Source organism: Manis javanica, chromosome 5 (genome assembly GCF_040802235.1).
Source record: "Manis javanica isolate MJ-LG chromosome 5, MJ_LKY, whole genome shotgun sequence".
NCBI classification, from domain to species: Eukaryota; Metazoa; Chordata; class Mammalia; order Pholidota; family Manidae; genus Manis; species Manis javanica.
In genome coordinates this window covers 20276561-20302624 of record NC_133160.1, presented here as the reverse complement: position 1 = coordinate 20302624, position 26064 = coordinate 20276561, and the positions used below count along the sequence as shown (strand labels likewise).

At 37.0% G+C, this 26064-nt stretch overlaps 1 protein-coding gene across 2 annotated transcripts in view; it reads right to left on the bottom strand.

Moving 5' to 3' along the window:
* Positions 1 to 25381, bottom strand: part of RBL1 (RB transcriptional corepressor like 1) — a 67228-nt gene extending 41847 nt beyond the window's left edge. The window contains exons 1-11 of one of the 2 annotated variants that reach the window (XM_037012927.2): positions 24861 to 25381; positions 21643 to 21776; positions 11852 to 12052; positions 11416 to 11480; positions 11186 to 11314; positions 10914 to 11074; positions 9157 to 9206; positions 8366 to 8552; positions 7486 to 7652; positions 3443 to 3555; positions 3150 to 3253 (exon numbers count right to left, since the gene is read on the bottom strand). In XM_037012927.2, coding sequence (XP_036868822.2) covers positions 3150 to 3253; positions 3443 to 3555; positions 7486 to 7652; positions 8366 to 8552; positions 9157 to 9206; positions 10914 to 11074; positions 11186 to 11314; positions 11416 to 11480; positions 11852 to 12052; positions 21643 to 21776; positions 24861 to 25151 — 1602 coding nt within the window. In that variant the 5' untranslated portion in view covers positions 25152 to 25381. The remainder of the gene's footprint in view (positions 1 to 3149; positions 3254 to 3442; positions 3556 to 7485; positions 7653 to 8365; positions 8553 to 9156; positions 9207 to 10913; positions 11075 to 11185; positions 11315 to 11415; positions 11481 to 11851; positions 12053 to 21642; positions 21777 to 24860) is intronic. The other variant, XM_037012926.2, reaches the window with a different exon arrangement.
* Between the last annotated feature and the right edge of the window lie 683 nt (positions 25382 to 26064).

Below are 26064 nucleotides of genomic sequence, written 5' to 3'. Positions count from 1 at the left end.
TAAGAAGATAAAGTACAGTTTCACCATTGAATTTATGATTTAACATAGGTTTTTTTGGTTTTAAAAATAGTCTTTGTTAACAAACAAAAAGCAAACAATCCAATTTAAAAATGGGCACAGGATCTGAACAGACACTTCTCCAAAGAAGAAATTCAGATGGCCAACAGGCACAGAAAAAGATGCTCCACATTGCTTGTCATCAGAGAAATGCAAATTAAAACCACAATGAGATACCACCTCACATCAGTAAGGATGGCCACCATCCAAAAGACAAACAACATGTTGGTGAGGATGTGGAGAAAGGGGAACCCTCCTACACTGCTGGTGGGAATGTAAATTAGTTCAACCATTGTAGAAAGCAGTATGGAGATTCCTCAAAAAACTCAAAATAGAAATACCATTTGACCCAGGAATTCCACTCCTAGGAATTTACCCTAAGAATGCAGTAGCCCAGTTTGAAAAAGACACATGCACCCCCATGTTTATCGTAGCACTATTTACAATAGCCAAGAAATGGAAGCAACCTAAGTGTCCATCAGTAGATGAATGGATAAAGAAGATATACACAATGGAATATTATTCAGCTATAAGAAGAAAACAAATCCTACCATTTTCAACAACATGGATGGAGCTAGAGGGTATTATGCTCAGTGAAACCAGGTGGAAAAAGACAAGTATCAAATGATTTCATTCATCCGTGGAGTATAAGAACAAAGCAAAAACTGAAGGAACAAAACAGCAGCAGACTCAGAGAACCCAAGAATGGACTAACAGTTACCAAAGGGAAAGGGACTGGGCAGGATGGGTGGGAAGGGAGGGATAAGGGGAAGAAAAGGGGCATTACGATTAGCACACATGTGGGGGGTGGGGCGCACAGGGAAGGCAGTATATACAGAAAAGCACTGAGAAGACAAGTAGTGATTCTATAGCACCTTACTATGCTGATGGACAGTGACTATAATGGGGTATGTGGGGGGGACTTGACGATGGGGGGAGTCTAGTAAACAATGTTGCTCATGTAATTGTAGATTAATGATACAAAGAAAAAACGATGTGATACATATACACAGTGGAATATTATTCAGCCATAAGAAGAAAACAAATCCTACCATTTGCAATAACATGGATGGAGCTAGAGGGTATTATGCTCAGTGAAATAAGCCAGGTGGAGAAAGACAAGTATCAAATGATTTCACTCACCTGTGGAGTATAAGAACAAAGCAAAAACTTAAGGAGCAATACAGCAGCAGACTCACAGAACCAAAGAATGGACTAACAGTTACCAAAGGGAAAGGGATTAAGGAGGATGGGTGGGAAGGGAGGGATAAGGGGGAAACGGGGGCATTGTGATTAGCACAGATAATGTAGCGGGGGTTGGGGGGGACACGGGAAAGGCAGTATGTACAGAGAAGACAAGTAATGATTCTATAGCATCTTAATACACTGATGGACAGTGACTGTAATGGGGTATGTGAGGGGAACTTGATAATAGGGGGAGTCTAGTAACTATAATGTTGTTCAAGTAATTATATATTAACGATATCAAAACAAAACAAACATGATTCAATTATATGATGCTTAAAGGAAACTCACTTCAAAGACAATGACAGGTAGCTAGAAAGTAAAAGGATAGAAAAAGATACCAGGAATACATTAATCAGAAGAAAGTAGGAGTGGCTAAATATAAACACAAAAACAGACTTTGGAACAAAGACAATTAGGTTCAGAGAGAAACATTATATCATGATAAACAATCAGCTACCAAAAAGGCATAGCAATCTTAAAAGTGTATGCATCAAATAGCAGAGCTTCGAAATATGTAAATAAAAAAACCTGATAGAACTGAAAGGAGAAATAGATAAATCCACAATTATATTTTGAGACTTCAGTACCCTTCTTTCAACAACTGACAGGACGGGACAAAAAATCAACAAGAATTCAGATCAACTCACCACCCCCATTAACCAACAGTATAGAATTGACATTTACAGAACACTCCACCCAACAGCAGCAGATACACATTCTTTTCAAGTGCCCAGAACACTTATCAAGATAAACCACACCCTGGGTCATAAAATAAACCTCAACAATTTTAAAAGAATTGAACTCATACAGAGTTTGTTATTAAAAGTACAGAAATAAAGAACAGATTAGTGGCTGAAGGAAGTGAGTGTGACTCTAAAAGGGTAGCATGAGGGAGATCTTTGTGGTGATAGAATAGTTTTGTTTTGATTTTGGTAATGGTTACATAATCTACATGTGATATGATGGTAAAGAGGAAGACACATACATTGTTCCAATGTCAATTTCCTGATTTTGGTATTGTACTACGTAAAATGTAACTACTGGGACCAACTATGCACATGGCATCTCTCTGTACTGTTTCTGAAATTTTCTGAATCTGCATAATTATTTCAAAATAAAAAGTTGAAAATTTACTTCTTTCTCAGGAAGTTATAGGAGCATATGCTCTATCAAATGTTGGGGTAATTCATGAAAGAGAAAGACATGGAATCTAGGAAAAATTGGAACCAACACAGAAGAGAGATGAAAATTTCCAGGATGAAAACAAAGAGAAACTTTATTAAGATAGTTATGCAGCACCCCTAGACACTAACCTGTTCTTATTGGAATTGAAGGTCAGAAGACTCTAAGAGTGATGAAAGGGAGGAGGAGGAAGAAACTGCAAGATCATATGACGGGTGTGATTTTTTAGAAAAATTCCTTTACGTAACTATTGGAGAGAGTAGGCAGATTTGATATGTTCTAAGAAAATGAAGCAGTTTTTTAAAAAATGCCACCAGTTTTTCATTCCCTTAAAATCCCTGGCAAGTATGGGCAAATATCTTAATTGTCAGTTGGCTTAGTTGGGGGCTTTCATTATTAGCTAGCTGGGAACAGACAAAAAAAGGACTTGAAGGGAAAGGGTACTGATGGTGAATTGACATATTTTATATATTTCACACTTCTGCCTGGATGTGGGTAGCTCTCAATGTGTGAAAGACAACTAAGGCCAACTAATATGTCCCATTGTCTAAATTTGCCATTTAAATGTTGACCCTCCACAATGCATTATAGAGCCTCTCAATACACTGTTTTCAGGCGGATTTTTGGATCTTGCTAATAGCTGGTGGAGTGGATATACTTACTGACATGTCCATTCCATGAAGTCTTCGAGTTTCCTGAACCATTACAGTCTCTAATATTTTATAATACAAAATTTCTGCAAGCTTTAGTCTGTTTACAGCGAAGTCTGTGGGGAGCAAATAAAGAGAAAACATGCGCTAAAGAAATGTAGCTGTTAAGGACCAAAGAACAAAACTTACAGAAACTTAAATCTGGTAATTAAGAATAGAAGGAAGGAGAAACCTTGAATTTCTACCTTTTGGAGGACAATCTATCTACTTTTAACACTGTGTCAACTTTAGTTTTATCTTCTTACCTATGTGTGATCCTGGCTGTTCATCTGTTGATTGAGTATAGTGCTGGCAGAAAGTCTCTCCTACTACTTTCACTATTTTTGTAATGTTTTCCATAGGATTACGCATACAAGATCTATAAAAATACAAGAGGAACCTAATTATCAAGAAAAAAATCCAGAGTACCAACATTTGTTCTTTCAAGAAGAAAGAAATTAGTTTGGTTTTTAGTGACCAAGTTCTACTCTCAGTTGTAAACCTAGATATGTAAACATAGCATACTTCAAATAAATTTACAGCCTTTAAATAAAATAATTTGGCATACTGTTTTGGAATTTTAACATTAGAAGAATCAATGTTCTCTACATTATGCTTCTGTTTATATGACATTCTAGGAAGAGCAAAACTATAGAGACAGAAAATGTATCAGTGGTTGCCAGAGGCTGTGGATGGCACAGGGGTTGACTACAAAGGGGAATAAATTTTGGGGGATAATGGAACTGTTTTATTCTTGCTTATGGTGGTGGCAGTTACACAACTGCATGCATTCGTCAAACCTCATACACCTGTATAGTAAAAAGGATAAGTCCTACTGTATATAAATTATACTTCAACAAACCTGACTTAAGAAAAACAGATGATGATGTGGCAGTGCTATATATAAATATATATAATATATATATGTATAGCACTAGAACAATAAATGCATGTAGTTCTTATTAAAGCCAAAAGAATAACAAATAGAAAAATACAGACCTAAAAGGAAGACATTTGGCAAGAAGCAATTAACTACCCTATCAACTATTATTGTAATATACTATATTGTATTTTATAATATACCCTGTTATATATATTAAATATTAGTTACCTGTATTAAAATATATAGATGTTATATATCTGTATATAATGTAGTATATGCTGTAACTAAAACAACCCTGTTATATTATTAATTCTATTACCTTTCTATCATTCAAACACAGAATACAAGTCTTAATTCTGAAAGACAAACAAATCCAAAACTGTGAGAAAGTGATTTGCCCAAAGCCAAGAAACTAGTGCATGGCTCAGGACTCCCAATCCCATGTTCAAACAGACTAGCATCATGTGCAGAGAGGTAGGTAGCACACATTTCAAAACTACTTTATGTTCTTATTCTAATGCGTATCTGTGCTTAATGAGTTATGTTTTCTTCCAACTAGGTGTTTTTTAAAATTATGTGGTAAAAAACATGTAACAAATCTACTCTCTTAATTTTTAAGTGTACATTACAGTATTGTTAACTATTTGCGCACTGCTGCACAATAGATCCTTAGAACTTTTGCATCTTCCAATGACTACAACTCTATACCCATTGAACAACTCCTTATTTCCCCTTCCCTCAAACCCTGGCGACCACCATTTTCTATCAGTCTAATTACTTTAGATACCTCATGTAAGTGGAATCATGCAGTATATATCCTTTCACAATAAGCTTTTTCCACTTAGTATAATGTCCTCAAGGTTCATCCATGTTGTAATATGAGGATTTCCTTCTTTTTAAGACTGAATAATATTCCATTGTATCTCTCTCTCTCACTCACTCTCTCCATTTTCTTTACCTATTCATCCACCGATAGACATTTAGGTTGCTTCCGCACCTTGGCTATTGAGATTAATGCTGCAGTGAACTTAGGTGTCCAAATATCTGAGATCTTGTTTTCAATTCTTTTGTATATATACACAGAAGTGGGATTGCTAGGTCATAAAAATTCTATTTTTAACTATTTGAGGAACATCTATACTGTTTTCCATATCAGCTATAACATCTTACAATCCCACCAGGAGTTCCAATTTCTTCACGTACTTTCCAGCACTTGTAATTTTCTAGGTGTTTTTTTTTTTTTTTGATAGTGGCCATTCTCCTGGGTGTGAAGTGACATCTCACTGTAATTTTAATTTGCATTTCCCTGATGATTAGTGATGTTGAGAATGTTTTTACATGCTTGTTTGCCATTTGTATATCTTCCTCGGAGAAATGTCCATTCAAGTCCTTTGCACATTTCTAAACAATTTTTTTGTTTTGTTTTGTTACTGGTTGTAGGAGTTCTTTAATCTATTCTGGGTATTACCCCTTATCTTATATATGGTTTGCAATTATTTTCTCCTATTCCATTAAGTTGCCTTTTCACCCTGTTGATTATTTCCTTTGCTGTATAGAAGTATTTAAATTTGATGTAGTTCCACTTATCTATTTTTGCTTTTGTTACTTGTACTTTTGGTGTTATTCCAAGATTTCATTGCCCATGCTAAGGTTAGGAAGCTTTTCCCGTTTTTTTCTAGTTGCATAGTCTCAGGTCTACTATTTAGGTCTTTAATCCATTTTGAGTTAACTTTTACATACAGTGTAAGATATGAGTCCCAGCTTTTTGCATATTTGGATATCCAGTTTTCCTGACACCATCTGTTGAAGATTATCCTTTCCCCATAGTGTAGTCTTGCACCCTTATCAAAGATCATTTGACCATATACATGAAGGTTTATTCTGGGGTTTTCTAGTTTGTTCCTTTGGTTTACATGGCTGTCTTTTTGTCAGTACCATACTGTTCTGATTACTATAGCTTTGTAATATGTTTTGAAACCAGGAAGGGTGAGGCTTCCAGGTTTGTTCTTCTTTCTCAAGATTGTTTTGGTCCCTTGCAATTCCATATGAATTTTATTTCTGTAAAAAATGTCACTGGGATTTTTATAGAGATCGCATTCAATCTATACATTGCTTTAGGTAATAAGGACATTTTAACAATATTAAATTTTTGATCTATGAATATGGGATATCTTCCCATTTATTTGTTTCTAGGTCGTCTTTTGCATACTATGTTTCCTTCCTTCCTTCCTTCCTTTTCTTGTTGGCTATAAAATGTTTGCATATTTGCCTTGCCACTTCTTTTTAACATGTTCTTGCTTAAATGGGTAGTTCAGTCCAGATGTATTTATTCCAATGCTATGAGGAAAGCTTTTCATGACAATCTTCCTACTTACCCACAATCTGCTTATCTTTTGAGCTGTTCTGAGGCTGGAAATTGTTCTGCCCAGTTTTCTGTAGACTGAAGGAATGGGCAGTAGGGGGAGAGCTAAGCTGGTGCTATACTCAGCTTTTGTTGGAGGCCTAGGGCCTTGCTTTCTATTGTGAGATTTAGTTAAATGCTCCCATTCCAGGGTTCACTACAGCTAGTCAGGGATATCTTCTAGTTCTATGATCTTTCCCCAAATCAGTACAGAACTTTGGAAAATGGCAGGCCCTGGGAGTCTTCCTCTTTCTGTCAGAATCATGGTGGTTGTACATAGGGAATTTCATGTGGGGAGGTTTCTATGACTTTTTAAAGATCTTCCTACTCACCCATTTGTTTCTCTCCACATTTGGGGTATTAATGAGCATTCTCAAGAGCCTCTCAAAATACTCTCTTTCTCCAGTAATAATTCTTGGGGATGGGCATATCAGAACCACCCATTTCCTTTCTTGACCACTGCTGCGGAGATTTTTAGTGATGAAATCATATCACTCTCTTCATTTGGTCACTGCTGGTAAATAGTTTGCTGGTTTTTACTACTTTCTTATTTCATTAGGTATTAGGAAAGAGGGTTCTCTGATTTGGCTTCATTCTACCATCTTCACTAGGAAACATGCCTCTTTTTCTTAATTGCATAAAATTCCATTTTATGACTATACCATCAATATATAATCAAGTCTCATTTCATGGACATTTAGATTGAATCCATTTAAATTCAATGTGAAAAAGAAAAGCAATAATATATAATTTAGGGGTAGTTATAAGAGGAGAATGTCTGAACTAAATAACCTTTAAGATGTATTTAACAATGAAAGTCTATAATAATGTGAAATAGTATTTATATACAATTTTTAATAGGTGCTTCTGATTTTAGGTCAATGTACTTTGTGATTGAAAAGGTATAGTAAAACTTGCCTGATGTATATCCACTATCTTAAGAATTCTGCATATACTAAAAACAAAAATGGAATACAAAATCTAATCTAAAAGAGACACTTAGAAAAAAATAATGCTATACTTACTCAAAAATATTTATTAGTTGTTCACTTGGTGCATTTTTCAGCCCAGCTACAATACTCTGTAACCGGCTCACGCTTTGAGTGGCTGAAGCAACAGGAGTAATGACTGCTTCTTTTTCTCGTAAATATCGCCGTCCTGTCAGTGGAGTAGAAGGTGCAAATGATGTTTTCTGTCAGAAGAGAAAAATCTGTGAAATTAAAAAGTTTCTTTCTCTCTCATTATGTGTTTAATTCAGAACACATACCATCTTCTCTATTCATATTTAGATTACATTTTCTCCCTCTTTTGGTTATCCACCAAATTTTTAGTAATATTATGATAATAACATCCTTACATTTGAGAAACTTTTTTTTCAAAGTATTTACTATCTATAACCTCATTTTCTCTTTTAACACACATTTAAAACATAACACACATTTTCATTTTACATATGAGGAAACAGGAACAGAGAAAAATTTCAGCTGACAGAGGGGATGGCATAGCTTGGACTAAAACAGGTTTTCCACCTGCTAGACCAGTGACTTTTCCATTAGATCTCATTCTCCAACCCAGTTTACACAGAAATATATAGAATTAAGCCTTGGCTCTTAATCAATTCCAGAGTTACATGGCTGAAGTTTGGGAGGGCACATAGTCTGTCATAGGTAGAAAAGCAAACTACATTTTAAAGCAGCAGAACAGTGGCTAAAGTGATGCCAAGAAAGAATGGTAAGAAAGCATAAATCTTTATGTTTTAAAAATTACCTTTTAAGGCTTTCATAGGAAATATGAATTAGTAAAAGAAACTCAAGATTTAACTTGAAAGATGCTTCCGCTGTTAGTAGAAACACACATACAGAGAAAAAGATCATTCAAAACTGAGACAAGGCTAGGTTATATTACTTTTTCAAAGTGTTGTTGAAGGTTGTACTCCACATTAGCCTGTGCTGTCCATTTCCCTAATGGGGCATCACCAGTGAACTTTTGAGGAGTTCCAATTTCCTCTTCTGCATCTGCTCCCAAAAAGATCCTTTCATCAAAATCACCAACAGTTAAAACATATTCTTCATACTCCTTGTTCACTGCTTTGCTGAAAAGAGAATTATTTTAAGCTGATAGAATACAACCAAGTTACACAATGGATTTATCTTGACTTAAAGATAGATTTAGACTTCACAACCTAGAAACGCTGTTACCTTTCTAGTTTTTATTAACTCTGCCCATGTAACAGATCAGAGGTTACTATTTGATTATGGACATTCTTCACATTTACATACAGAACAATAATTTACTTTGAAAGATGAGTGAAAAGAAAATATACACTTAATCTGAAAGCTAGTTGAGCCTAATTAAGATATATCTGATCGTTGAGGAAACAACTGTGGCTTTGAAATATAAACACATTCTGAATTTGTCAATATTTGATTAATAGAAGAATATAAACTCAAATATAGAAGGCACTGGGTCTATTTATGCATTTCTGTGGAGGAGCTGTTTTAAGTGTCAATGGTTTCTTAAAATAAATGTACTTACAGATAACAAGGCTTAGTGACAACAACCACTCAGTGTCACTAACACAAAAAGAATCTGAATTTGGAGGGGTTACCTTGATGTAATGCTTAATTTAACAAACTACAAAAAATAATTATTGATGGCCTATAACATGGCAAATACTATTAGTGCTGGATACTTACCTGTTATCAGTAAAACTGGAAAGATCCAGGAGGCATTCTCCTTTTAAAATCTGGAAAGTAAAAGTCATTTTGTGATATCATATAACTAAGCATAGTAGTATACACATAAAAACATGAAATTTATCTAAATTTTCACATTGGTAGTTGTTACAAATATAAACACAAAAATTTTTTTAAGTCAATTTTTGATAATACTTTGAAGTTAGTCTATGACGGCAGTTTCCAAATTTTAATGACCTAAGAATCATTTTGGGGAACATGTTAAAAATGCAGAATGATGGACCTCAAGACCAAGGTCTGACCTGAGCATTTTCAGTAAGTTCCTCAAGTGATTTTGATGCAAACTGTCCAATTTTAAGAGCTGGTCAATGGAGAAGGGAAACTAACATTTAATAAATGATTATATGTGTCAGGTAAGCAAAAGATTCAAGGGAGATATATGTACTCCCACTGGTAAGAGAGGGAAACTACTGCTTTTAGAATTTTCTGTGTGCTAAGATTACTACACATCAGGGCTTACAAACTCAAATTCCTTCAGGGAACAGAGTTCAACATACATAAATGAAGAGGGCACAAAGCATACTTCTCATTCCAAAAGAGATAGCCATCATTTAGCTTAACAACTGTTACCCATGTAGAAATTCATGTAGAAATTCTAAGCCAGTATTGCCATAGCTTCTGATTTTTGAAAGATTTTCATATAAAAGGTCTTATACTTAAATTAAAAATTGAACAAAATAAAAATGAAGAACACCGTACACAGGCCAAAAGAAACATCTGTGGCTAATACGCAGGAGGACCATCATTCAAACCAGGGTATTTCTGGACTGAAAGTGCTATAATGACTATGCCAAGACAACAACCAAAAACCAGATAATCCACACAAACCAACCAAGGACCACTAGTGTGCTGCTTCTGCAGGGCACAACATATATAATTCTTGAGTTCCTTTAAAAGTTTACTTTGTTGGAGATATTTAATATACAGGTAAGAAGCCATGATGTATATATATAAAATACACTTCAGGAAAGATAAGACTAAATACAAAAGTTTGTGTAAGGGAGAACCCAGCTAGAGAAGACTTATGCTTAAAGAAAAATCTTATAATATATATATATCTGCAAAGAGGGGGACCACAGTGATGACCTAATCCACACACCTTCTTTTACCGAAGAGAAAACATAAGGTGGTGAAATGTTGGGGGAAATAAGAAACTGAGACCCAAAAGAACAAGCCAATTCATAAATACAGAAGTAGCTAAATAAATCACTGAGAAAAAACCCAGAAGGCATGCAGGTAGCCTATAAATGGCTCCAAAACTATTAGGGATTTCATGCTCTATTTACATGGAATTGAAGCTACAGTTGTTACACATCACCTTACTTTTAGTAGACAGTCAGCACTTATTTAAATTGTGGCAGTAAATTAGCTTACCCTGACCTCTTGCTTTTCATAATTCTTTATGCAGCTTACTCTGATGTTCTGTTCTTCATAATTCTTTATCAGAACTTCCTACAGTTGCTTCTGACAGTGCATTTACTTGAAAGTACATAGGTTTGGCCAATTTTTCAATAGCTCAACTTTACACATCACGGAAGTTCATAGGGCCATTTTGTATCACATCAGAGACTGAAACCTGGAAATCTTGACCCTGAGTCCTATCTTGATAACTTGCTTAAAATGTTGTTTTTTATTTTGAGGCTGCTGCTGCTAACCTCTAAAAATCTCAGTTATTTAATTATATTTAATTACAGTACCTTTTTGTCAAAGAGTTTTGAAATATATGGCTTAAAGTAGTGCTCCTTTATTCCTTTTGCTTCTACTAGAAGTCCGTCATGCAGTTCACACAGCACAGCAATGATGCAGGGAGGCTCTTCAGAAGCCCTAAAGGCAGTAGTATGGAAATCAGATGGTAAACCTAGTTTGATAATGTGTGAAGAGAAATAAGGTAGAGAAAGAATATGGTCAACTTTTAAAACTCTTTTTCTAAATATTGATGATCAGTTTTTAAAAACAAATAAGGCCTTACCTTTAAATGATGGATTTAGCAAGTCTCGTCTATGTGGGCATATAATGGCATTGGCAAAAATCAGATCCAAGCAGCACAGAAGTAAATGATAAGAGTTTACTAAATCATCTCCAATCATACGAAAATTACCTTTATAAGAAAAAAGAGACGCAAAAGCCAGAAACCTTTCACATCAAATAGCAACCAGTTCCCATAGTAGACATGTTAAGCCACTGAAAGAGTCACCTTACCCTTAGTATAAACAAAGAGTGTCCAACAGAAATTAAAGAGATCCTTAACACTGCAAGGAATCCTCCTAGAAATGGGAAAAAAAAATACTTTTATTGGATTAACTTGATAAATATCACTCCACATTCATCATTTAAATTGAAACAGCAAATATAAATAAGAAATAGTAAAGTCAAATTACATATAAAATTTGATTCACAAAAGGTGAATTAGTTCACCTATGGTTCATTAAATGGACTTACATAGGCCTTTTCAGTTTGCATAAAATATTTATCCTGAATTTCTGGATATGGATAATTATAAACAGACTTAAAAAGAAGCTTAAGTTTTTTGTAGATGGATACTTCTGGTAAAAAGTAGACTTTTAGAAATGCAAGTTCCCTTAATAAGTTTACATCATAATTTTTAGTTCAAATATATAATGATTAAGAGTCTCACCTTTGTTTCCTGCTCCATGCTAACTTTGGTAGCTCTTCATATGGATTTTGAAATATATCTAAAAAAATTGGCTCAAATTTTTTGAAAATTACAGTAGACACTTCAAAATTTCTTTCTAGCCTCTCTATACGTTCACGGAATTCTTGTGTCAGGTTTGACATGTCCATCCACTTCTTCATTTTACTGAAAAATTGTATTAAACTAAACAAATAGAAAAAAAGCAACTTTAAAATGGCTCCATATAATCAATACAAAAGGAAACATGCCAGGTATGCCTAAGAATATTTTTTAAAAGCCTGAATTGAAAAAAAAAGGCAAAAGAGCAAAAAAATCCTCACTTCTAAGTGCTATAAAATTACTTCGGTTTTCACAGAAATGTAGGTTTTGAATTAGTGGTCATTACATAAAATGTCTTCTACTATGCAGGGAGTGACAGTACCTACCTACTTTTTATTCCTTATAGGACCTAAACAATAACCTGCATGTAAATTACAAGGTAAATGGCAGTCAACAGATTGAGGAGTTCACAAAATTAGTTTGAGGAAACAAAGAAATCTCCCAAATAGTGAATCCTGGAAGTTGACCACAAAGCACCAGTTACAGGTTAGGAAAAAATTCAAGTGTTTGTGTTCTAACATGAGGGACCACCACCAAATATAAATCAAGAAGGTAGCACATATCAGAAAATCACTTAACAGATTATTACTCCACCTTACTGGTTTAATTCAATTAAGAACACATTTTTTTATGTCCCTGTTAGTATGATCTTAGACTGAAATGCTAGTGTTAAAGCTCATTTAAGTGTCTAACACTGTATATACAGAATTACACTTGTAATTTTTATTTAAAAGATAGAATACATATATCATTGACTGTTTATAGGTATTCAAGCTACAGACATGCTGACTGATATCGGAGAATCTAAGAGTCTTTTTAAAAGAATTTAATCAATAGCAGCAAAAAAAAAAAAAACAACTACCATTTTTGGCTAAATATTTATTTTGGCTGCCAAATTACAGTACTTTACAGAGGAACTGTGTTTTGGAGGTGGGGATGCTCAACATGTGAAATCCTTTCCTTTGAGGAACTTCCCACTTTGGAGCCTTGCCTTCTACTGGACAGACCAGCATTATTGCAAATTAGGGTAAAGGCATAAAATTGAGGTCTTTGATTAGATATATCTGCTTGGGATTTTTAATCTGTAACTGGTGGTACACAAAACCGAGGAAGTAGTAAATTCTTACAGCACAATCAATAGTAATGTTCAGCTCTTTGGGACAATACAATGGCAACGTCCAGAGATGGCACTTCCGGCCATGCAAACTGTGTCCTTGTTGGATGGATTCTGTGATGTGCTTTTTGGCTGTGCAGTCAGCTGATTTTTGTTCCTGGCCATTTTCCAAGTCTAATTTCTCAGATATCCAATATCCTTTTAGTAAATTTCTTCTTTTCAAAGTTGGTAGTTGGTATGTATTTTTATAAATAAGACCTTTAACTAGTATATCCCCATATACATACATTATTCTTACTGCCATCCCAAAAATGGCTGTTCTAATCCATAACAAAGTGCATTAGAGTGTTTGAAAACAAAAAAACATATAGCACCGCTTTCACTTAAAATTATGACTATGATTTTTTAAACTAAAATAAGAAGCAAAGTAAACTTCACAGCTTTCAAAACAAAGGAAATATGGACTGGTTAGTGGAAGAATGTAGTTATAAATACCCACTACGACATGTGACCAGTTACAGAGCTGAAAACTATGTCATGAATATTTCTTTCTTCATTATATATTTGCGTGTCTATCAAACATCTTTGTATCCTTTCCTTATCCACTTGTCATAATATAAGTCAACTTTATACCATACTATTTAGGTATTATTAACTTTACATAATAGTATTTAAGTTACAGGATATCAAGAAGAGTAAACATCACCCAAGGACTTTGCATCTTCCATGGGGGAAAGGATTAGTTCATTTTGATTATATGCAGGACAAAAATTTGCCCCACTATTCAAAATTAATAGTGTTCCTATGAAACCTTTTGTAAGCCAAAATGGTGAAAAGCGGAGAAGCAATTGCCATTAGTTTATATGAAAAATTTTTGAGTATTCCCAGGCTCCAAAAATAACCTCTCTTAGCTTTTCTGATACTTCAGAACACATCTTGCTAACAGATACACAAAATAAACTGACATAAAGCACAGATGCTTGCACACAGTTCAAAGGTATAATGGCTTGACGCTTAGATCCTTAGGAAGGAGATCATGAGGAAAGAGCTTGGTGGTGCCACTCTCACTGCTTGGGGTGCATGCTGTCTATCAGCAAGCCACAAAACAAATGCTGAATGCAATTTTTGCTTCACCTTTATTCATAAAAGTGAAATCCTCCTTGGATTTCTTTTGGTTAGGGAATACAGGTACTAATGTAGGTCTTTCATAAAAGTGAAGTAGCATAATACGAACTTTTAAAAAGCCAGGGATACCCATACTTGTGTCATTAGGTGGAAGTATGATCTTGTTTTTGTCTTTATTTGGGGATTAAGTAGAGTTTAAGGAGGTGTATATGGGTACCCAGGTATTTGGTCATTCTAAATGTTTCTGTAGAGGTGGGGTTTTTTTGGATGAAATTAACATTTAGATTAGTGGACTCCGTAAGGCATATTACTCTCCATAGTGTGAGATATCCTCTCAACTGAACACCTTAATACAACAAAGACTAACCTCCTCCCAACTAAAAAGAAAATATGCAGACTGCCTTTGGACTCAAAATGCAACTCTCTCCTGGGTCTACAACCGGCAGGCCTACCCTACATTTTGGACTCTCCAAACCTCAACAATCACTTAAGCCAATTCCTCAAAATAAATCCCTCTTCCCACCCCACACATGCGCATGCATTCACTTGCTCATGCTCTTTTATATATATATGTGTGTGTATTTTTATTTACACATTCTACTGGTTCTGTTTGTCCAGAAAACCCTAATACAATATGCATATAATTTTTTCCAAACCATCTAAGTGTGGATATCATGCCTTTACTCATACTTAAGTTTCTATTTTTTTAGAAAGACTTATTGTCTTACATAACCAAATGCAATTATCAAAATCAGAAAATTTTACATTGATAAAACACTATTAGGCCATATTTAAATTTAATTTTAGGACTCCCTGTCTCATTAATGATCTTTATAACAATTTTAAATTTCCAAATCTAAGACCTAATCCAGTAGCATACATTGCATTTATGTGTTAATTTCTTTTTGTTTCCTTCAACCTGCAACAGTTGCTCAGACTCTTATCTTTTATGACACCCCATTTTGGAAGGGAGCAGCAGGCATCTTTGCAGTATATCCCTACTTTGGGTCTGTCTCATTATGAGACGTAGGCTATGTATTTTTGACAGAGTACTACATAAGTGATGTTATCTTTATTAACAGATCATACCCATTTGTCTCATTAATGATAACTGTACTTGATTTAGGTGATACCTGCCAGGTTTTCTATTTCAAAGTTACTATTTTTCCTTTAGTAATTAATAAGTGACTTATAGGGAGAAACTTTGCAATTATGTAACTATTCTGCTTCTCATCAAACTTCTATCCACCAGTTTTAGCATCCATTGCTGATTTTTGCTTTAATCAATGACTATGAAGTTACAAAATGGTGATTTTTCCCCCCCCAACTTTATCACTTCTTCCACATTTATTAGTTGGCATTCTAATGTAAGGAAGAGCTTTTTCTTCTCCTCTATTTATCATCAGTCCAGATTTCACTTAGTGAGTTACAATCTATTACTATCCCCATTCATTTTGATGCTCAAATTATCCCAGATTTGGCTACTAATGGGAGGCTTTTCAAGCTAGCTCCTATGTTCCTTGGACAAGATATTTCTAGGGGGGATTTTTTACCACTTCCTTACTTTCTGGCATATGTTGTTCTAGGTTCATCAGCAAAAACTAATCTGCCCCAGCTTTTCAATCAGCCATTTTCTTGAAGACACTGACAATATTATCTTGAAGACATACTGATAAAATTGTCTTTGAAGACAATTCTCATGCTAAGAATTCATATTCAGTGTCCTTCATTGAAGACATTATGCTAAACTATTCCTTGAAGACATTATGCTACGTGAAATAGGCCAGTTGCAAAAGGCCAAATATTGTATGATTACACTTACATGAGTTACCTAGAATAATCAAATTCATAGGGACAGTAGAAAGGTGGTTGTCAAGGAGAAAAGGGAAGAAAAAAGTTGCTATTTGTCACAGATTTCAGTTTGGGAAGATGAAAAGCTCTGGAGGTGACGGTTCTGGTGCTAATGGCTGCAAAACAATGTCAATCTATTTAATACCACTGAATTGTACACTTAAAATTAGTCAAAATGGTAAATTTTATGTTATGTACATTTTACCCCTTCATACACACACCAAAACAAATACTGAGTAGGGATGGTGAATATGGGGCATATGTCTACTAAATTTTAATGGCACTCAAAAGATAAAAAAGAAAGTTACTTTGTAAAAAATAAGTATTATCAATGTTTCAATTAAAATGTAGGTTCATTCAGGTTCTGTTCAAATATGAAAATAATGATGTATGAGTAAAAGTCATCTTGATTTGAATCCCAAGTTACTGAAAAACTTGAGAGAAAATATGGAAAAATTACTTCTCAATACTTAAAACAGTGAGATGAAGACAACTTCCTTATTAAAATGAATTAAAAATTCAAATCGCCTAAAACATACTATTTTTTAATACAATAGCAAAATAAATTTTTACATGAAACTTTTTTAAGTTGAAAAGTTTCTTTTGTGCAAACTGAAGCTGAATATTAATACAGTTTAAAATCCATACCAACATTTTGTTAAGCTATATGTTTAATACATCATGGACTTGGGAGCCTCTGTCACTTACTAGGTAGTAATTTAACCTTTTTGTGACTGGGTTACCTTATCTGTAAAACTAGATCCATTTCATGGGATTAACTGTGAGGATTAAATGAATAAAGGCCTGCAAATCCTTAGCACATAGTGAGTGCCTAGCACTCAATAAAAATCTGCTAGTTTTACATGTGTATCTATAATCAATACTTACAGATTATATACTTATATATCACATATACTTATATAATATTTGCAGTACAATTTATTAACAACATTTGATGGGTATTTTCTCATGTGCATAAAGATCTACATAATCATTTAAAATTACATTTTAAGTTGAAATTTTGAAAACAGCTCAAATTATCATAAATCAACACAAAACAAGATCACTTGCAATTTTTAAAAATTTGTCTGAATGGACCTGATAATACTGGTCTACTACTCTTTTAGCAATTAAAAATCTGACACTTGAATTTTTCTTACAATCTACACTTAAAAAACATATCTTTTGACCCATCCCTACACTTTTTAGGAGTTTACATGAAATGCATATTCACAATGACATTCACTTGTCTATAATCACAAACGACTGGACACAAACTAAATGTCCATCAATAAGGGGCTGGCTAAATTTTATGAAACATCCTTATATCTTAAAATCTGAGAATCATTAAAAAAAAAAAAAAAAAGAATGAGGTAGATATGAAAGGATTTCCAGAATATAAAGAAAAGCAACTGCAGAACAATGTAAATATTATTATCTCATTTATACTTTAAAAAAACAACCAAAAGTCTGAAAAACAAGTTTTATCAACTTGTTAACAGTAAATTGTTAACAGTGGTTAATTCTGGGTTGTGAAAAAAGGAAGAGATTTCTTCTTCAACGTGTCTGTATTATTTGAAAATTTTAAACCTCTTTAAAAATTGTGATAAAAGTATAACAAAATTTACCATTTTACCATCACCATGACTCTTCATTATTTGCAGTTTTTATCATGTGCTTGTACTGCTCTAAATTTTAAGGTGTTCTTTTTTTGTTCAGTTTCCCCAACAAATTATTACAAAGATTAAAAAAATTTTTATGGTCAATGAGAAACATAGAAAAAAAATCAGACTATTTTATACCTAGTGGACAAGGTTTTGCGCTCAATGAAAAAAATTACTTGAACTCCATCAATACTAACTGTATTTTCATTAATTTTTATCATCAATGACAAAAATTGATACTTATTAAGGTTTTAATAATTATCTTGACTTTATTCTTTTTCCATTTACAGGAATCAAAATTACTCTAGAAAAAAATTTTTTTATTTAACATGGACTGAAACCTAATTGCCCTCCCTGGAAAGGGCTTTACGGTTTGTTTCTTTTCTTTGCTAGAAACCCAGAATAACAAAGAGACAACAACCTAAAATAGTTTTTGTCATGGGTAAAAAAACAGAAACAGCAAATACTGACGCCTATCCAAATCTGGATCACTCCATTTCTTTTGTTTCTGGCAAAAAGATCCATATGGTGATACCAGAGTAAGTAAAAGCTATAGCTAAGACCCACTGATTGCTTAGTAGCTGCAAGGGAAAAAACATTAACCAAACAGTAGAAAAAGAGGACAACATCTTGAGCAGATGATCAAAATTAACATCATCAATGAGAGGCAAACGGACATCATGTGCCTACGATATGATATACTGAGGACAATCACTGATGTAGTTTTCATATGGGAATGTATATAATCTGCATCTAATTATAAGGAAACATGAGACAAATCCAAAATGAGAAACAATCTATTAAAAAGGAGAGTGGGGTAGTTATGCTTCAGAAAGGTCATATAAGACAAAGGCTGTGGAAATATTCCTAATTGAAGGAAATTATAGAGACATGATAAGTGAATATAGTATCTGATCTTAGATTGGAGACTGTACTTGAAAAAAAGCTATTAAAAATAATTGAATCAAAAAAATAATTGGATCGACTAATAAAACTAGAATAGAGATGATAAATTACATAAATTTACTCTATTAGAGCTAACTTTGCTAAAGTTCGTAACTGTACTATTGTTATTTAAGGACATACGTACTAAAGCATTTAGGGGTAAAAGCCTATAATGTATGCTACTTACTCTGATATGGTTGTGGAAAACATTTAAGGAGAGAAAGATCAAATGACAAAGCAAATGGGGTAAAATGTCTGTAATAGGTGAATGTGAGTCAAAGGTATATATGAGTATTTTGTACTTTTCTTATATTTGCAACTTTTCTAAAAGCTTGAAATTATTCCCAAATTTTTAAAAACTAGTGAAAACATTACAGATAAAGATTTAGTGCACAGGCCTCTGGCGGTAGTCAGAATTTGAGGAAGAAAGGCTGTGGAAGAATGTGAGAATTGGGAAAGGGCACCTATATGATAACAAACAGAATGGAATGATTTAAATGATTTAAGATAAAGAGAAATTAAGACCTAAATTTAAATGTAGGACTTATAAAACAATGTTTAAAAAATCAAAGTACTTTACTGAGTAGCCCAGAGTGGATTAAAGATGGTGGACTTGGAAGGCAAGACAGAAACCTCCTCCCAAAAACATATAAAAGAGGAAAATACAGCAAATGCAACTAGGCCTGAAAACAACCTAAGACTGCAGAACAGACCCCCTACACCTGAGGAAGAATAGAGGACCACACAGAAAAGAGTGAGGTAGCAAAGCCAAGATCGAGTGGGACCCAAGCCCTCCCTACACCCCAGCCTGCAGGCAGGAGAAAGAGGAATGGACCAGGGAGGGGGTAGGAGCCAGGAATGCTGCATTTCTGGCCCTGGAGATTGGCTCCAGGGGCACGAGTCCACATACACTGGCTTCTGGTGATGCTGGACACCAGGGGCAGGCAGAACACTCTGGGAGGCTGAGACTCCAGCCAGAGTGGAGAGCAGGCATGCTCTGCCAGTCCTGAGACCCAAAGCAGAAGCGGCAGTTTGAAAGACTTGCCAGCAGTGAAAGTGGTACCAGAGGACGAGGCTTGGATGGAACTCTCTCTCTCCTCAGGAGAAAGGACAGGTGGAGGATACCTCTCAGCCCTTTCTTGACCCAACAGATTGGGAACTCTCAGGAGCCCCAGAAGCTCCATTCCTCTTGTGGGCAATGTAGTCCAAGGCTACTCCCTAAGTGCACTGCTGACAGAGAACCCACCTGGCCCAGTGGCAGCATCAGACTTTGCTGCCTGGCAGGCAGAGGGAGACTCTCCCAGCTTGCTTGGCTCCATTTCAGCCCAACCAGAGAGGTGCCTGCAGGAGCCCGCCCCAAGAGCTCCTGCCTCCCTGTGGGTATCCAAACCCAGTGCTGCATGTCCAGCCGGGACACATCTGTCTGCCCACCCCATTAACTCCGCTGCCCCACCATTGCTGCTGGCCAGGTAGAGGGTAGCCTCACCCACAGTGAGCTCAACAGAGATTTCTGAGCTAATCACAAAGGCAGCAGCTCAAGCAAACTGCCCACCCAGACTTTAGGCCACTACAGAGGCCAAAGAGAAAGGCACCCCACCCACGGCACACCAACAACTGGGGTCCCCGCAAAATAGAACCAGGCACAGAGAGTAAAGAATCTTGAGCTTCTGGGCACAATAGTACACCTTCTTCACAAAGCTATTACTCTTTAGACCAGAAAGCATAGCAGAGACAGCTAATACAAAGGAAGAAACACAGAATCCCTGATAAATGAGCAGGCAGAGGTATTTGATCCAAACAAAACTACAAGACAGAACCCCAGAAACAGGGCTAAATGAAACAGATCACCAAACTTCTTCATAAAGATTTCAAAATAAAAGTCATGAACATGCTCTTGGATTTACAGAAAAGTATTCAAGATCTCAGGGAGGACTTCAACAAAGAAAAAACCTGAAAAAGCCACTCAGAGCTGAAGAATATGGTATCTGAAATGAAACATACAATGGAGGGATTTAAAAGTAGATTAAATCATATAGAGGAGATGGTAAATGGAACAGAAATAAAAAATTAGAACAGGAAAACAAAGCTGAGAAACAGAAGAAAGGATCTCTGGGAATGAAAGAATAAGAGAGCTAGGTGACCAATCTAACAAAACATATTCACATAATAGGGGTACCAGAAGGAGAAGAGAAAGAAGAAGGGATAGAAAGTCTCTTTAAGGAAATAATTGCTGAAAACTTCCCCAATCTGGGGTAAGAAATAGACACTCAGGTCATGGAAGCACAGAGATCCCCTAACAAAAGGAACCCCAGGAAGACAACACCAAGACATATAATAATTAAAATGGTGAAGATCAAGAATAGGAGAGTTTGTTGCATGCAGTCAGAAAGACAAAAAAAATTACTTATAAAGGAAATTTCATCAGGTTATCAGCAGACTTCTCAACAGAAACTCTAAAGGCCAGAGGGAATGGCATGATATATTTAATGTACTGAAACAGAAGGATCTCCAACCAAGAATCCTCTACCATGCAAGATTATCATTTAAATTTGAAGCAGGGATTAAACAATTTCCAGATAAAAGTTGAAGGAATCACCACAACTAAGCCAGTCTCACAGATGTTATGGAATTGTTGTAGATGGAAATGACCCTAAGGCTAAATAGCTTTCACCAGTGAAAATAAACCACAGGCAGTAGACCAAGTATGAAATTAAAACAAAAGAAGCAAAATCAACTATATACAAAATCAGTCAAGGGATACACAAAAAGTGCAGATTATGACATCTAATATGAAAAATGTGGAGGAGGAAGAAGGAAAAAAAATACCTTTACAGTATGTGTTTGAAATAGCAATTTAAGACAGACTATTATATAGTAAAGAAGCTGTCCTTGAACCTTTGGTAACCACAAAACTAATGCCTACAATAAATACACACATATAAAAATTAATTAATTAAAAAATCTAAGTACTTTACCTTAATTTAGCTGAACGCAGTATTCTGGTAAGTGAAACACAATTTCCTTCCATGATACCCTTTCCAACTGTAGGAATAATGCTTCTGCGGCATGCAACATATAATGAACATGCCAACCAGTGTATAACTTCTCCCTGACAGGCAAAAGACAAACAGCAAAATGGATGTAGCATGTTAAAATGATTGAATTCTAGAACCGTAAGAGATCTTAGAATTATCTGGTCTAATTTTCACTGTGTGTAACAGGCCAGAATTCTTCAGACATGTACCCAAGGTCACAAAGCTTATTTGGCTACAGTAATGGGACTCCTCTCAGTTTTGTGTAACAGGTTAAACCAGTACTAATCCAGAACAGATGTCTCACCTATACCCCAAATCTAATATTATTGAAAGAGTTCTCTTATTTCTCAGTTTAATGTTCTTGATTTTAAAACACCAGTCATAGCCTTGATAATGCTTTAGTTCCTTTCAACCATCTTAGTTTTTATGTTTCTTTTTTTAATCAGTTTGGCAGAGAACAGAAAGAATAGAGTAGAAAGATGGCAAGGGAGACACATTAAAAAATGAATGCCTATTTTGCACAAGATAAAAGAGACTGTCATTTTTGTGAAGAACAAATTTGGGGAATTATTAACCTCAATCTTTAAAATATATATATGGCTCTCTATTTTAACAGATATCTCAATTTACAATGCTACAAAAAAGGTGACATTTGGGAATTCAACACTTAATTCTCTGTTTTAGATTTGAGAAATCTCCAAGCTAGAATCACTTTATGACTTCATTCCTGAACTATAATTGAAATTTAAGGATTAAGAATTAAGCACAAATCTCATAGCACAACATACGACTGTTTCAATACTCTGTTCTGCAGATCCTCAAGACCAGACCCGAGGATAAAAGGATTGATTAAAGATTTTTTGCAATAATCTAAAAGGGGTGGGAAGAAATAACAGGCCACCAATAAAGCTACCAAGTGTTCCTATCCTAAAGTAAGTGAGCAGTCTTATTTGCTCAAGTCATTGAATGAAGCAGGTAAATCTGAATATTTTTAGAAGTCTTGATTAACAAATTGTTTGGGAATTGCAACCAAATATTCCAGAGCCTTTGGATACAGGCTATTAGATAAAGACTCCACTAAGACAGAGAAAACTTAAGTACTGGAATGATTGTTTTGATATTTTACTTAAAAAAAAAGAAGACACCTACATTATTTATTTTAATTCCTTGATGCTAAGGCCTTAGAAATACAAAGACGGTTTCTGACCTCATGGAACTCCAAGTGTAGAGCTAAGAAGAGGAACAAATACTATTATCTGTAAGTGGTGAGATACATGATGTAAGAAGAATTGAAAACAGTGTTGTGGGAGAACAAAATGCAGTGAGCAACTGATTTTGACTGGAGGTCAGGGAAGGATTCAGAGAAAGACTTCAAATTGGTAAGAGGTTAAGTCACCAAAATGTAAGTGGGAGGGCTAGGGCAAGTGTAAACAGGAGCTCGTCAGGTTACTAGGGAGGGGTAGGGCCTGCGGCAAGGCAAGGGGTTTTTAGGAACAGCAGATACATGAAAATGCCTACTCCCAGGAGCCTTTCACCAAAAACAAACAAAAAAGAAGAGGAAAATAAAACACTCTGCATAGATTATAACACTCACAAAATCTTAATTCACACACCTGTGCTTTCTAAATCAAACATTTAAGATGTCCTGATCAACTCTGCCTAACTGGAGGTTTAGCTCTTCAATTTGCTTGGAGTAGGGAGTGGGGAGGGGTGAGAGGGAGAAGTTCCAGTAGAGGGAATGGTATGGAGAAAGCACACAGTGGGCACAAGCTTGGCATATTCAAGATTCTGAAATAGGTGCCTAGGTTAATACCTTGACCAGTTTGCACTTGGTAAATGCCTGTTCAGTGAGAGACAAATGAGGGCCTCGGATAACAGAAATGCTTTCTCAGGCTTTTAAAAATCAGTCTGTTTTCATTGCGAGGCCATAATCCATAGTCTCCCTTACTTCCTCTTCCCTCAGCTTTCCAGTCACACCACCCACAGATTCAGATCACTTACCTTTATCCAGTCTATCTAGTTCCACCCTGAGACGTACAAGTCTCTCTTAGCTACTCATTCCCTCGTACATAGTCACACTCAACTCCAAATTCCCAACTCTATGCCTTTGAATCCAACAATTAATTATTTCACTGGGTGGTGAGTAAGCGGGGCACTCGTACGTGTGAGTCCTGTGCCCTTGGATCACGAAAGCCGTAAGACCACTGGGAGTAGCAAGATGAAATACATTCCATCTCGATTCCGTCTCCACACCGGGCTTACGCTTTTCCCGATTCCTGTAATTAGTAGAATGACCCCGGGCAACACAGTCCTCTGGGCCTTGACAGAATTACCCGGAGAGCAGGTTCAATACTGCCCTCCCACGTCCACAGGGCTGTTGTGACAGCTAAATGCAAGAATGCTCGGGAAAAGGCCAATAACGTCAGCCTACATTAATTTTACTCAGAGCCACTGTGCGAAGCATCAGGATAATCTGCTTATTCCCGCGAGAGAGGAGGCGCGCGGGGCTGATGGGCATTGTACACAGACTGGCTTCGATCAGGCTGCGGCACGACGCTGCGCTACGACGTGAGCGGCACACGCCGCGCCTGATGAGGCAGGAGGCTGGAGAGGCCGGCGGCGGCCTCCTCGGTCGGGTTCCACACGGACCGGCGCCTTGGGGCCGGCAGTGCAGCCTCTTTGGGGCTCAGCCTCCCCGTCGGTGGAATGGGGATCACAGCACGCGTTCAGAGGGCCGTGGCGAGAACGAAATGAGATGACATATTTAAGGCAGTGGTGTCTTGGCACTACAATTCATTTTAACTTTTACCACTATAGTGCTTGATTTTTAAAATACATTTAGGGGCAACACCATGACGTTCGAGGCGCTTGGCGGGGCGTATGGAAGTATGATCTGGAGTTTAGGGGACCCGCGAGTGGGGTGCGACCTTGGACAAGCCGTTCCTTTTCCGGACTTAAGTTTCCCGCCTCAAAAAAAAAAAAAAAAGAACAGGGTGCTTTACACTCGTCCTTCCGGCTTCAAGCTACTCAGCGCCTGGCCGGGAAGGAACCCCCTTCGGTGGGGGAAACTCCCACCACCACACAGGCCGGGCCAGGGGCGGGGCGGAGGCGGGGCGTGGCGAGGGTCGGGTCCGGCCGCCCCACCTGCTGCCGCTTACCTCTAGGCTGTAGTTGCCCCGGATGGTGGTGAAGTCGTCCAGGGCTTCGGCCGCGCTCCCTTCGTCCAGGTTCAGCTCCTGACACAGAGCCTGCAGCGCCTCCCCTGCGGCGGCGACCTCCGCGGCCCCCTCAGGCTGAGGCTCGTTCTCGAACATCCCCTCAGGCCCTGCGGGCGGCACGATCATAACCCCCAGCTCCTTTCTCACTCCTGGGCGCGCTACCCACAACCACCCGCGCCAAAGCGCGCGAAAATCAGCAGCTTCAGAGCGACGACCTTTAATAGTCTGCATCCGCGCTTCTCCTCAAAAAAGTCCGTTTCTCCTTCCGGGGTCTCAGAGGTCCCTCTCAGGAAATGTGATGAAAAAACGGAATTTGGATCCTGAATGAACCTGGAATTGGTGCTTGGAGGGCAGCGGTGCACACAGTCGGCGAGGCAAATTGGTAGCGGAGGGATCGGCAGTTCGAGCGCGGAGTCTGCTGGGAGTTGTAGTCCATATGCTACCCTGAAGCCGACGGCTCCGCCCTCTTCTCAGAGGTTCTTTGCTCTGGCAGGACCGGACTGCCGGTTGCGAGGTGGTTTCGTCAGTCTTAGGGAGAAACCTCCCCGTCCGGCCAACCCATGGGCCTGGGTTTGTATGGCGTCAAACATAGATTGAGACTTGCCCCCTGAGTTAGGAGATGTAAGCGGGTACATAAAAAAGTAGCTCCTTGAGATGGGGGCACTCCTGGTGCTAAGCAGGAAGACAGATGTGAGCGGAATGAAAGACTGTGGGCCCACCAAGAACTCAGGGAGTTAATCAGATGAGGCCAGAGAGCCAGAGATGACTCAGGATTAATTAAATGAACCTACAGGGGCTGAGAGTGACATGAAGGGCACAGGTACTCCGCAGATGACAAACTTACCCAGATAAAAAAATTTCACAGCAGCCTCTTCAATTCTCCAGTCAGATCAAGCCCCAAGGCCAAAAAATGTCAATCAAGGACTTCTTTGCCTTGCCAAAAGAAAAACCATAAAAACAGCCTCACGGTATCAGCCTGCCTTTGCCTTAACTGGCCTACTGCTCCCTTGGAGTGTAATCAAATAAAACTGCTTTTATCGACCTTGACTCAGCCTGTTCCTCCTTTGGAGTGTATTCAAAGAAAACTTCCATTCTGCTTCACTACTGTGTCTCTGCCTTTCAATTCTTTGTTGCGGCGGGACAA